We start from the raw sequence: 14,951 nt of genomic DNA on the forward strand, positions 1-14,951 counted from the left end.
CATATACGTTTCCAATACAGGAGCACCTAAATATATAAAACAAATATTAACAGACGTAAAAGGAGAAATTCACAGGAATACAATAACAATAGAGGACTATAACATCCCACCTACATCAATGAACAGATCATCCAGACAGAAAATCAGTATGGCAACAGAGGTCCTAAATGACACAATGGACCAACTGTACTTAATAGATATCTACAGGACACTAAATAAGAAAAACACCAAATATACATTCTTTTCAAGCCAGCAAGGAACATTCTCACGGATAGACACATACTTGGTCACAAAACAAGCCTCAACAAGTTTAAGAGGACAGAAATATTTTCAAGCATCTTTTCTCACCACAACGGTAAGAAACTAGAAATCAACCATAGAAAGGAAAACAGGAAAAGAACAAACACATGGAGACTAAACAACATGTTACTAAAAAGCAAGTGGGTTGATGATGAAATCAAAGAGGAGATCAGAAATATGTTGAGACAAATGAAAATAGAAACACAATCTTACAAAATCTATGGGATGCAGCAAAAGCAGTTCTAAGAGGGAAGCGCATAGCAATACAGGCCTTCCACAAAAACAAGAAAAATCTCAAACAAGATAACCTACAAACAAGATAACCTACAAACAATCTCAAACAAGATAACCTAAAAGAATGAGAAAAAGAAGGACAAACAAAACCCAAAGTCAGCAGAAGGAAGAAATAATAAAGATCAGAGAGGAAATAAAAGACATCAAAAAAGCAATAGAAAAGATCAATAAAACCAAGAGCTGTTTTTGTTTTTAAGATAAACCAAATTGATAAACCTCTAGCGAGGCTCACCAACAAGAAGAGAGAGAGGACCCAAATAAACAAAATAAGAAATAAAAGAGAAACAACTGAAACCACAGAAAAACAAAAAATCATGAAAGAATACAAACAGTTATATGCCAACAAATTGGACAACCTAGAACAAGTGAACAAGTTTCTAGAAACATACAGCCTGTCAAAACTGAGTCAAGAAGAAACAATTTGAACAGACCATTCACTGGAAGTGAAATACAACCTATAATTTAAAAAACTCCCTGCAAACAAAAGTCCAGTACCAGAGAGCTTCACTAGGGAATTCTACCAAACATACAAAAAGACAAAAACAAAAACTTAAATCTATCCTTCTCAAACTATTCCAAAAAAATGAAGAGGAGGGAACACTCCGAAATTCATACTATGAAACCACCATTACCCTGATACCAAAACCAGACAAAGACACTTACAACCCCAAATCTTTGATGAATATAGATGCAAAAATTCTCAACAAAGTATTAGCAAACTGAATCCAACAATACATACTAAGGATACCACACTCAAGTTGGATTCACTCCAGGGTTGCAAGGATGGTTCAAAATATGTAAATCAATCAATGTGATACACCACATTAACAAAAGAATAGATAAAAATCACATGATCATCTCAATAAATGCAGAAAAAGCATTTGACAAAATTCAACAACGATTCATGATAAAAATTCTCACCAAAGTGGGTACAGAGGGGACATAACTCAACATGATAAAAGCCGACCATGTCAAATCCACAGCCAACATAATACGCAACAGTGAAAAACTGAAGGCTTTCCCAATAAATTCAGGAACTAGACAGGGATGTCCACCCTTGCTGCTTCTATTTAACATAATATTGTAAGTCCTAGCTACAAGAAAAAGAAATAAAAGGCATCCAAATTGGAAGGGAAAAGGTAAAACTATTACTATTTGCAGATGACATTATATTCTATATAGAGAACTCTAAAGTTTCCACATAAAAACTATTAGAACTAATAAATGAATTCAGCAAGGCAGCAGGATGTAAGATTAATATACGGAAATGTACTGTGTTTCTATACACTAACAATGAAATAATCAGACAGAGAAAGTAAAAAAAGCAATCCTGTTTATTAAAATTGCATCCCCCCCCAAAAAAAACCCAAAAAAACCCAAAACACAAAACCTAGGAATAAACTTAACCAAGGAAGTAAAAAGATCTATTTGCTAAAACCATAAAACACTGATTAAGGGAACTGAAGATGATTCAAAGAAATGGAAAGATATCCCATGCTCTTGGATTGGAAGAATTAATATTGTTAACATGAACATACTACCCAAAGCAACCTACAGATTTAATGCAATCCCTATCAAAATACCCATGACATTTTTCACAGAACTAGAATAAATAATCCTAAAACTTATATGGAACCACAAAAGACCCAGAACTGCCAAAGCAATCCTGAGGAAAAAGAACAAAGCTGGAGGCATAACCTTTCCAGACTTTATACTATACTACTATACTACTATAGTAAACAAAACAGTGTGGTGTTGGCATAGAAACAGACATATAAATCAAAGGAACAGAATAAAGAGCCCAGAAATAAACCCACACACGTATGGTCAACTAATCTATGACATAGGAGGGAAGAATATACAATGGAGAAAAGACAGTTTCTTCAACAAGTGTTGCTGGGAAAATTGGACAGCTACATATAAAACAATGAGATTAGAACATTCCCTCACACCACATACAAGAATAAATTCAAAATGGCTTAAAGACCTAAATGTAAGATCTGAAACCGTAAAACTCCTAGAAGAGGGCTTCCCTGGTGGTGCAGTGGTTGAGAATCTGCCTGCCAATGCAGGGGACACAGGTTCGAGCCCTGGTCTGGGAAGATCCCACATGCCGCGGAGCAACTAGGCCCGTGAGCCACAACTACTGAGCCTGCGCGTCTGGAGCTTGTGCTCCGCAACAAGAGAGGCCGCGACAGTGAGAGGCCCGCGCACCGCGATGAAGAGCGGCCCCCACTCACCGCAAGTAGAGAAAGCCCACGCACAGAAACGAAGACCCAACACAGACATAAATAAATAAATAAATAAATAAAAATTAAAAAAAACCCCACAACTCCTAGAAGAGAACATAGGCGGAACACTCTGACATAAATTGTAGCAATATTTTCTTGAATCAGTCTTCTAAGGCAAAATAAATAAAAGCAAAAATAAACAAATGGGACCTAATTAAACTTAAAAGGCTTTACACAACAAAGGAAACCATTAACAAAATGAAAAGACAACCTACTGAATGGGAGAAAATGTTTGCAAATGATGAGACTGACAAGGGTTAATATCCAAAATATACAAACAGCTCACACAGCTCAATAACAAAAAAACCAAACAACCTGGGCTTCCCTGGTGGCGCAGTGGTTGAGAGTCCGCCTGCCGATGCAGGGGACACAGTTTCGTGCCCCGGTCCAGGAAGATCCCACATGCCACGGAACGGCTGGGCCCGTGAGCCATGGTCACTGAGCCTGCGCGTCCAGAGCCTGTGCTCTGCAACGGGAGAGGCCACAACAGTGAGAGGCCCGCGTACCGCAAAACAAAAACAAACAAACAACCCAATCAAACAATGGGCAGAAGACATATGGATGGCTAACAGGCACATGAAAAGATACTCTACATTGCTAATTATTAGAGAAATGCAAATCAAAACCACAATCAGCTATCACCTCACACCTGTCAGAATGGCTATCATCAAAAAGCCTACAAATAACAAATGTTGGAGAGGATGTGGAGAAAAGGGAATCCCCGAACACTGGTGGTAAGAATTTAAATTGGTGCAGCCATTATGGAAAACAGTATGAAAGTTCCTTAAAAAACTAAAAATAGAACTATCATATGACCCAGCAATTCCACTCCTGGGTATATCTGGAAAAAAAACCTCTAATCCAAAAAGATAACATGCACCCCAGTGAACACAGCAGCACTATTTACAATACTCAAGACAGGGAAGGAACCCCAGTACCCATCAACAGATGACTGGATTAAAAAGATGTGGTATATACATACAATGGAATATTACTCAACCACAAAAAACAATAAAATGCTTTGCAGCAACATGGATGAACCTAGAGAATATTATGCTTCGTGAAATAAGTCAGACAGAGAAAGACAAATATGGTAATGATATTACTTATACGTAGAACCAAAAAAAAAAAAAAATACAAATGACAGTATATGCAAAGCAGAAACAGAGTCACAGATATAGAAAACAAACTTGTGGTTACCAAGGGGGAGTGAGAAGAGGAAAGGGACAAATTAGGGTATGGAATTAACAGATACAAACTACTATACATAAAATAGATAAGCAACAAGGATTTGCTGTATAGCACAGGGAATTATACCCATTATCTTGTAATAAGCTATAATGGAATATAATCTGCAAAAAACACTAAATCACTATGCTGTAATCTGAAACTAACACAATATTGTAAATCAACTATACTTCAATCAATCAATCAACAGAAAATCCATGAATGCAATGCACTACGTTAGTAGAATGAAGGGGAGAAAAATCACAAAATCATCTCATTTGACACAGAAAAAGCATCTGACAGAATCCAAAGCACTTTCATGATTAAAACACATTCAGAAAACTAGAAATATGGAACTTCTTCAACATGATACAGAATGTATATGAAAATCCACAACTACCAAGATACTCAGTCATGAAAGAGTGAAAAGCTTTCCCTCCCAATATCAAGAACCAGACAAGATGCCTGCTTTTGTCACTGCTATTGTACACTGTGCTGGAAGTTCTAGCCAGAGCAACTGGACAAGAACAAGAAACAAAAGGCATCCAAACTGGAAAAGAAGAAGTAAAACTAACTCTATTCACAGAGGTCAAGATCTTATATATAGAAAATCCCAAAGAATGCACAAGAAACTGTTAAATGAACTCAGCAAAGCTGCAAGGTATAAGATCAACACAATCAGCCGTTTTTTTAATACACCGTCACTGAACAATCTGAGAAGGAAATTAAGAAAACAATACCATTTACAACAGCATCGAAAAGAATAACATACCTAGAGAAAACCAAGGATATGAAAGAAAGGTACACTGAAAACTACAAAATACAACTAAAAGAAATTTAAAAAGCAAAAAAAAGGAAAAAGCCATGTTTACAGACTTAATATTGACTAGATAGCAATGCTGCCCTAATCAATGTACAGAATCAATGCAAACCCTATCAATACTCCAGTGGCCTTTTTTTTTTTTTTTTGGCGGTACGCGGGCCTCTCACTGTTGTGGCCTCTCCCATTGCAGAGCACAGGCTCCGGACGCGCAGGCTCAGCGGCCCAGCCGCTCCACGGCATGTGGAATCTTCCTGGACCGGGGCATGAACCCACGTCCCCTGCATTGGCAGGCGGACTCTCAACCACTTGTGCCACCAGGGAAGCCCCTCCAATGGCCTTTTTTGCAGAAATGGAAAAGCAGACCATCAATTTCACGTGAAACTGCACAGGGCCCCACATAGCCAAAATGGCATTATGAGGTTGTACTCATACTTCTGATTTCAAAACTTACTACAGATTCACAGTAATCAAAACAGTGTGGCACTGGCATAAGGACAGACATGTAGACCAATGGAATAGAACAGACAGCCCAGAAATTAACCCAACTGTCTATGGCCAATTGATTTCTGATAAGTGTGCCAAGACCATTCATCCCCATTGAAAAACTTGCAATAAATAGTGAAAATAATACAACAAATACAATGAATAGTTGAAAGACTAGTCTCTTCAAGAAACGGTGCTGGGACCACTGGATATCCATGTGCAAAAATAATGAAGTTGGGGCTTCCCTGGTGGCGCAGTGGTTGAGAGTCCGCCTGCCGAGGCAGGGGACACAGGTTCGTGCCCTGGTCTAGGAAGATCCCACGTGCTGCGGAGCGGCTGGGCCCGTGAGCCATGGCCGCTGAGCCTGCGCGTCCAGCGCCTGTGCTCCGCAACGGGAGAGGCCACAACAGTGAGAGGCCCGTGTACCGCAAAAATAATGAAGTTGAACACCTACCTTACATCATATAAAAACATTAACTCAAAATGGATGAAAGACCTAAATGTAAGAGCTAAAACTGTAAAACTCTTAGAAGGAAATACAGGAGGAAATCTTCATGATCTGGGATTTGGCAATGAATTCTTGATATGACACCAAAAGTACAAGAAACAAAAGAGGACTTCCCTGGTGGCACAGTGGTTAAGAATCTGCCTGCCAGTGCAGGGGACACGGGTTCGAGCCCAGGTCTGGGAAGATCCCACATGCCGCGGAGCAACTAAGTATGTGTGCCACAACTACTGAAGCCCGCACACCTACAGCCCGTGCTCCGCAACAAGAGAAGCCACCGCATTAAGAAACCCGCGCACCGCAACGAAGAGTAGCCCCCACTCGCCGCAACTAGAGAAAGCTCACGCACAGCAACCAAGACCCAATGCAGCCAAAAATAAAATAATTTAAAAAAAAAAGAAAAATAGAAAATTGGACTTTGTCAGAATTAAAACTTTTGTGCATCAAAGGACTTCATGAAGAAAGTAAAAAGACAACCTACAGAATGGGAGAAAATATTTGCAAAGCATATATCTGATAGGCGTCTGGTAACCGAAATATATAAAGAACTCTTACAACTCAATAACAAAGACAAAGAACCCAATTTTAAATGGGCAAAGGACCTGAACAGACATTTCTCCGAAGAAGATAAACAAATGGCCGATACGCACATGAAAAGACATTAACCCATCATTAATCATCGGGAAAATGCAGACCAAAGCCACAGTGAGTACCACTTCACACCTGTAAGGATGACTATAATCCAAAAAATGGAAAATAACAAGTGTTCGTGATGATCTGGAGAAACTGGAATCCTTGTACTTTGCTGGTGAGAAGGTAAGATGGTGCAGCTGCTATGTAAAACAGTTTGGCATACAATTACCATATGACCCAGCAACTCTACTTCTAGGTATATACCCGAAAGAACTGAAAACAAGTACCCAAATAAATATATGTACACACAATGTTTATAGCAGTACTCTTCACAACAGCCAAAAGATGGAAAACAACCTAAACGCCCATCAATTGATGAATGGATAAGTGAAATGTGGTCTGTCCATACAATGGAATATTATTCACCATAAAAAGGAATGAAGTTGATACATGTTACAAACGTGAATGAACCTTGAAAGCATGCTAAGTCAAAGAAGCCAGACACAAAAGGTCATATGTAGCCGTCCCTCGGTTATCTTTGGGGATTGGTTCCAGGACCCCGCCGGACACCAAAATCCGCAGATGCTTAAGTCCCTTATACAAAATGGCAGAGTACAGCTGGCGCTCCCTCTATCCTTGGGTTCTGCATCTGCGGATTCAACCAACTGCAGATATAAATCTGGTTGGCAGTCGGCTGAATCTGTCAATGTGGAACCTGCAGATAAGGAATGCTGACTGTACTGTGATTTCTTTTATATGGAATATCCAAAATATGTCCATAGAGAGAGAATGCAAATGGGTGGCTGCCAGATACTTGGGGAGGTGGGAAAAGGAGCAAGAATGGGAGTGACTGTGTAATAGGTACAGGGTCTCCTCCTGGGATAGTAAGAGTGTTTTGGAAATAGATAGAGGTGGCGGATGCACAACACTGAAAATGCACCGAGTATCACTGAATTGTTTACTTCTTTAAAAAAAACTATTTCTTTGCTTAATAAAACTACACAAACAAAACAGTACATGCACAGATATACGTGGGAACAAAGTCTGGGAGGATGACACTGAAATACGAGTGTTTTTCTCTGGGTGGTGATATCACCACACAATTACTGTCCAGATACCCACACTTTTTCAAGCCAAATTGGAAGAGACGTAAGATGCCAGTCATTTGGTCTCTAAAGATACAAAAAGTCTCTTTCCCTGAACGGAATCTGAAGCTCAGACACAAGTATATGCATCAACAGAAATCTTCCAGGGATAAAACCACATTTCTACCTATTTTTGTTTTATTGAGACAGAGCCTTACCTAAGGGTATTTTAAGCATGCGACAAAGCCTGTCTACACACAAACTCTTCGCCAAGACTCCTTTTGGACAGAACCCTACTCACTGCACGGCCACCTGCCAGCATCTTCACCCAGCTTGGAAGGTAAGGAAACACTTTCTTAAGGATTTCAGCAGCCAATTTGAAAAAACATTTCCTTGGGGCTTTTAAACACGATTTTTGACTACTGTAAACAATTCGAGGGCAGCTGACCAAAAACTAAGTGCTTTAATACACCAGGACACCAAGTAAGAGACAGGAGAGAGGGCAGCTTTCAACGCACACGTGGGCCCAATCCTGTCTCCAATGCTTACCAACCGAATGACCCTAAGAAAGTGATTTAACTTCTCTGAGCTTCAGTACCTGTTTTTACTTTATGAGAACTGAGCAAGGAAATATATGTAAAACAGCTGGAATGGTATGTGGCACATGACTGCCATATTCCCCAGCTAACAGACCTAATGAAAACAGTGCTGCCAGGAGTCACTCACGTGGACCAACTCTTCACTGTCTCTCGCAGAGTAAATAGCAAACCTTCTCTCCAGCGTCGTCTGCAGGCCATCCTGCTCATTGGTTGAAAGGTCTGCATTAACTGTAAATGTCCCAATGAACCTGGAGAGAAATCAGGCATTCCTTTGCGTCAGACGTCAGGGCAAAGAGGAACTCTGTTCTTCTACAGCCAAAACACAGAGCGGGGTGTCTTGGGAGCCCCGCCTGCCAGTGCCCCTCTTCCCAGCCTGTCTGGCCAACTCCTGAAGACCCAACTCACACCCTCCCCCTGGGGAGCCTTCCCAGCCCCTCAAGGAGGGTCTGTGGAACTGACCTGCACCCAGCCTCTGAGACACAAATCCTACACTACGCTCTGCAGCACAGGCCTGAAGGCCCTACCATTTCGCCAGGTTTGACAGGTAGCTGACGTCCACGTCTTGAGGTGGCACTTTGGTAAAGCGAGTTGGGACGATGGAGAGGCCGATGGCACGCAGATCTGGCTGGTTGCAGATGCTATTTCGATAGAAGCCATTTGCAAGCAGACACAGAAGGTGAACCTGGGGAGAGGGAAAAGGGAAGGCTGAAAACCAGTGGGATTTTTGCTGCCAAATTCAAAGACGTTTTGCGGACAGGAAATATTTGTTGTCATTTCTACATACAAGAAAGTAAAAATACTAACGCTGCCATCTCCCAAGACTCTGTCTTTCATCCCCTCTTCTCTCTAGGTACTCCTTCCCTCAAAGAAACAATCACATCTCAAAGCTGCCAAATACAAACTTCCTTTTTCTCAAGAGGTCTTATCTTTTAGAGGTACTGATACATCCTGAAGGATTTGTGGATGAAATGTTACAAAGTCTGGTGTTTGCTCCAAAAAGATCAGGAGGAAACGGAATGGGGGAGAGCCGCTGTCGCAGCTGGGATGGGATAGGCCGTGTGCACCTCAACCCCACCCCGGTGTGTATAATGCCTCCGCCGCAGACCCACACGTGTCCCCACGCCTGCGCGCCACCCCAGCCTACCCCAGCCTTCCCCAGCCTCCGGAAACAACCACGAGGCTGTCTGCTCCTCCTCCCACTCAGCTTTGCATCATTTCCCCTCAAGGCAGTCCCCCTTCTTCCTGCCTACAGCCGGCCTGCTGCAGCCCATGCTCCGCCCTTCTCCCCTCACTTAAGCTTCACATCTTGGAGTCATAGTCATCCTCGCCTTTCTTTCACCTCCAATACCAAGGGGTAAAAGAAACCCAGCCACCCGGCTCGGCGCCCAGGCCTGTGAGGGCGCCAGGCCAGCTCTCCCCTCGTCTCTCCACCCTGACTCTGTGTTCTTTGCACCCCTCGGCTTCTGCAGCTGCTGCAGGCAGTGCCCCTTCCACCCTCCGCATCACTACACTCTCCCTAGCTGCCTGCTGCCGGTCAGAGGAAAACCAAAGTCTGCCCTTGCCTCACTCTCCATGGGCCTCCAGCGCATGCTGCCTCCTAGACGCAGGCCCCCGGCTGTCCCACCAGCCCGGCCACCACTCGGCCTTTCTGCGTCTCCCTGTGCCATCCTTCCTCCTGACCCGCCCCATCCTCTCTCCTAAATGAGGCCTTCCTCGGCTACTGAGGCCCACACTGATCTCTTTCCTTGTGCTACGTCTCGAGTCTCCCTGTTTTGATGTATTTCCTGTTCCCTGTGTGAGATAAGAAACTCCTGAATGGTAGGAAACAAGCTTCATGCAAGTCTCTTTCCCCACAATGCCAAGCACCTTGCTAAGGCCCCGGTGTATGTTCAGGAAGTACCAGCTGAAGCCAGAAGCCACAGCAACTTTAGCTGAGATCAGAACCAACGTTATTAAACGGCTGAGAGAAGGGATGGGAGGACAGTGCCTGGTATTAGCCCCTGCTGCCCGCCCGGCACTGAGCTACGTGCTTTACATGTGCTATCTGCTTACTCCTCACGCCCATCCCCCCAGGCAGACACTGTTATCACCCCCACTTCAGGAGCGAGTCAGAAACTCACCAGGTCACACAGTGAGTGGAAGCCCAGAGGCAGGGCTGACGGAAAACCCAGTTCCCCTGCGTACCACCCTCCTCCTTCCCTGCCGTACCTTGTGTGTGTCCTCACGGACTTCCTTATTGAAACGTTTCATCATCCTCCGAAGATATGTCTCAAACTCCGTTTTTATCTTTTCACTGCAATGCACATTGAAAACTCAGAGGATGAAGGGTGAAGGCCGACCCCACTCTCCCATCAACACCTTTCAGCTGCAATGACTGAGGCTGTGCTACTCAGCAGACCTGCAGGCTGGCTGTTCCCACTCCTCCTTACCCGCGAGCCCTGGCCCAGGACGTTCCCTCCCCTTGCTCGACCTGCGCCCACCCTCCATCCAAGCATGCTTCAGAGCCCGCCCTCCAGGATGTCCCCTCTGACTATTCCGCCACCAGGACTGACCGGCTCCTCAGCACACACTGCCTTACGTCAAGTTAGCGCACGCTCGTTTGTGCGATGCTGTTCTGCTGTAAAATCTCTCTCATGTCTGTGTCCCAAGCATCCTGAGGAAAACCTGAGGCTTCCTGACTGCTATTGTCTCCCTCCTTCAGGCCTAATAACGTGCCCATCACACGGGGGCCTCAGGAACCAATTAACTACCAGGAGACGCACTCCATATGGCCGGGCTGCCAGGGGCTGCCGAGGGCCTGGGGACCCTGGAGAGGAGTGGGGGCCCCTAGCCGCAGCAGGCACTGCCGCAGGCCCTGCAGTGACATGGGGAGACGAACAGCAATGCCGGGTCAGCCTGAGGGACACAGATCGTGGTGCATCCACGCACAGCAGAAATGTTACTTAACCTCTCTGAGTCTCCGGCTCCTCATTCGCACACTGTCCTAAAGACGGAGTAAGATGACAGGCAACCTGCAGAGCCCCTGGCACACCTCCTGCCCTAGCCAGGACACAAAGGTGTCTCCTTCAGTCCTAAAGGTGAGCCCAGGGCTCTCTCACCTAACGCTCCTGACAGCTCTGACACTCAGCCCGGGTCTCCTATGTGTTTTTCATTGAGGAGCAGCTGCCAGTGATGATACGTGACAGAAACTAGAAGCAAGTGCTTAATTGTACCTTCTTTCTCTTGCCTTCACCTGCTCCGGTGTTTCAATTTCTATCTCCACGGGCTTCACGGGCAGAGCGGATGTAGAGAAGGCTGCGCTTTCCCCCACGTCACCCGGCACGGGCTCACTAACTTCTATAAACAGTAATTTTTAAAATCAATAATAATAATTATCGTTATAATAGATACCGTACCAAACAAAATCGAGGTTCTGCTGGGACGGAGCAAGTGAGGAATGGGTGTGAGGTAGGAAACCGTGGAGACCATGTTCTGAGTTCCTAGGAAATGCCAGGCCCTGTGCTCTTACAATCTAACTGTCTCATTAACCTGCACAAGAACCCAGAGAAACAGCCCTCAGAGGAAGAACCTTAGGCACAGAGATAGTGAGGTGAATTAGATACAGACCCCTGGTATCATGGAGCTAATGCTCATCTGTGTGTGATTTAGAAGAGACTCAGGGAGCAATTTCCTATTCTCTGTATCACTATGGTAACGCTCATAAAAATTTGCTTTGTAGAGAGGCATGACTTCCCCATTCAACTGTAAACTTGTACTGAATACACAGCAAGGCATGCATCTTCATCTTTCTCTGCTACACTGCTTATAAACACCAGCTGAAATAAATTAAATTTGCTGAACTGTGAACTTCATTAGCAAAGTTCCTTTCAAAGCAGCTCTGGGCCTAGAAGCAATGACACCCCACTGGCAATGACAATACCCAGTGCCAAGACCTTGGTTTCTATGTACCTGTTCCTACTAAAATGAACCAGGGCTTCTTAGAGAAAAAAAAGGCCAATTCCAGGTGTGCAGCAAGGGAGTATAGAGAGATCCTGGAACATCTTATTGTGCCAAAGAACAAAAACATTCTCAGAAACTAATGAAGTCATGTCAAAAGGACTCTGTAGGGTAGCTAGCTCAAAGGGGCTCCTGCTCGCCAAACGTGGGACAATCCAAAGATCAGAAAATGTAATGATGATAACTGATAACATTGAATTTTTAAGTCCATAGTGATACCCAAAATAAATAAATACAATTCTTAAAAGGCAGAGCTCTTCTTTACAGATCAAAGTCAGCTAATAAATATACATGAGATGACAGAATCAAAATATTTGCAGTGCTCAATATAATAATCTTTGATTCAGTCCCGATCATTGACGCTTGCTAAAACCATTAAGTAGAAAGTGACTGGGGAACAGGATATTCACGCAGAATCAGAGTCCCACTAGAGATGGTAAATTACAAAAGGAAAATGTACCTTTACATTGGCACAATCAGGCAGTACCACAGACATGATCAAACTTAGCATCGGCAGCAGTACAACCTGACATTAGATGCCTCTGAATGGATGCACTGTGAAGTACAAAGCTCTGAAGTGTTCCTGCCAAAAAATGTTTAATCTAAATATACCTAAGTCTTTGGCCTCACCTTACAGTTTGTAAGAAATCCAGGGGGCATTCAAACAAGGTTCCCACCATCACAAACCACAATATGAGACATTCTACGAAACAAGAGGCCCAGGACTCCACCAACACAAAACAAAACGAAACAAAAACCCAGTGCTATGAAAAGCAAAAAAAAAAAAAGAGGAAAAACAGTTATAAAGGATAGTTTTATAACAATTAGGGACTTAATTTAGGTATGATAATGGTATTTCACCATGCAGGAGAATGTCTTACTCTTAGGAAATGCATGCTGAAGCATTTACGAGTGAAGAGTCAGGATGTCTGTGACTTACTTTCACGTGGTTCCACAATGCAGATTTATAGAAGGAAAGATGCCGGTGCATTCAAACAGCACAATGGTAAAGTTAGTGAGTCTAGGTGAACAGTGTATGGACTACATGTTCAACTTTTTTGTAGGTTTGAACACTTTCAAAATAAAAAGCTGGGGAAGAAAAGTCACGCTAGTGATGGTGACATTAGGGGCTATGTATTGTGAGTACGTGATGCACCAGGCCCAACACATTTTCCCACAACAACCTGGAGCCTAGACTGTGCCCAGCTCACAGTAAGTGCTCGGTGTTTACCAACTGTCACCAGTGGAAAAACTCAGCTCGGACAGCTGGAGTTACTCACTCACCCAGCTGCACAAGTGGCAAAGCTGGCCTCTGAGCCAGGTATGAGCACCCGCAAAGCCCGTGCTCTATGAGATGATGTGGCTTCTCTATCTCATGATCCCCTCCATGGAGCACCACCAGAGGAAGAGAATATACAATGTTCTTTGCTAACCTGGTCATGACTTTTTCCTTACATCAAAAGCAAGTCCCCTACTGCAACTTTGTTTTTATTAGTTTCAAAAGAAAAGGACAGGATTGCAGTGACATGACTCCAAACGGAATCCAACAGAAAAACAGCATCAAACAGTTCTGAGAACAGAGGAAGACACTTTACCTTCTACCTCTTCCCAGTCCTCCTCACTCTCTTCCTCGTCGCCCCCTTCACCCCCACCTTTGTCTGCAGCAGCCTCTTTCTCTGGACGGTGCACCTTCTTGAGGGCACTCGGGAAGTCCCTGTGTAGAGATCACAGGAGGGAAGATGAAGAAAAGCTCAGACATCCTAGGGCTATGTTTAAACTAAACTCAACTGTAAGGACTCCTTCTATTTACTGAGAAACTGTTGCAATTAGTTGATGATTTGTGAGCTCTGAGCCTCACTTCCTCCATTAGCCCGGGTCTCAAGTTCCCGCCAAGATGTGCTCTGATCACAGGTCGCACACTAGATGTGCTGTCAAAACAGGAGGAACATGATGAACCTACAATCTAGAGCTGTGTGAAGGGAAACATCTGTGTCTGTAAATGATACAGGGCAAGTTAGAAAAAAACCACAAAAATAATGTGAGTCCCAGAAGTAAAAGCTGCGATGTCTGTGTGCACACACGTGCAGCCAGACGCCAGAAAGAAGAGGAGAGAAGTCACATTTGCGGATCCTACCATGAGCCAACTCAGAAGATTGTTTCCCCACCTCTGGGAAATAAGACGAAAGGAGACCGAGGTTGGTAGAATTTTAACTTCTAAGTAAGTGGGGATGTAACTGAACACAGGTGAGTCATAAGGAACATGGACAACTGGAAGGGTAAGGAGAGAACTACGTAGATACGGAGCTGGCTAAATACTGGCTCAAGAGTCAACGGTTGCTAATATGCAATAAAATTGTGCAAATTCACACATAAAATATGTTCAGGGAATTGAGTTACTTACAGCCTTTGTAAGACTGGACACATGGTATCCAGTGAGAATATGACCCAAGATTTTAGCACAGACGTTTAAAATAACAAGCCTCAGGCTTCAGCTCTAAAAAGACAAACACTCCCTTTTTACCCTGCCACTTCCTCTCAACACCACAGCAACAAAAATGTCCCCTTAGAGTAAAAGTGGCAGAAATGGCAACTCTTAACTGAGAGGGAAAGGGGGACCAGAGCTTTCCCTGGCAACATCCTGGTCTATCTGTTTGTGAATTTCTATGCAGAAAGAATGCAACAAGTGGGGAGAGGCAACTGGGAAGCAGTAAGCTC

At 43.7% G+C, this 14,951-nt stretch overlaps 1 protein-coding gene across 1 annotated transcript in view; it reads right to left on the minus strand.

Annotated features, from left to right (window-relative positions):
- Nucleotides 1–14,951, minus strand: part of XPC (XPC complex subunit, DNA damage recognition and repair factor) — a 35,701-nt gene that overhangs the window by 12,595 nt on the left and 8,155 nt on the right. The window contains exons 3-7 of the mRNA XM_027093922.1: nt 13,832–13,950; nt 11,453–11,576; nt 10,449–10,533; nt 8,765–8,922; nt 8,368–8,488 (exon numbers count right to left, since the gene is read on the minus strand). Coding sequence (XP_026949723.1) covers nt 8,368–8,488; nt 8,765–8,922; nt 10,449–10,533; nt 11,453–11,576; nt 13,832–13,950 — 607 coding nt within the window. The remainder of the gene's footprint in view (nt 1–8,367; nt 8,489–8,764; nt 8,923–10,448; nt 10,534–11,452; nt 11,577–13,831; nt 13,951–14,951) is intronic.

The sequence above is a fragment of the Aethalodelphis obliquidens genome, unplaced genomic scaffold (assembly GCF_003676395.1).
Source record: "Aethalodelphis obliquidens isolate GAN/ISIS:26980383/991018 unplaced genomic scaffold, ASM367639v1 scaffold86, whole genome shotgun sequence".
Classification (NCBI taxonomy): domain Eukaryota; kingdom Metazoa; phylum Chordata; class Mammalia; order Artiodactyla; family Delphinidae; genus Aethalodelphis; species Aethalodelphis obliquidens.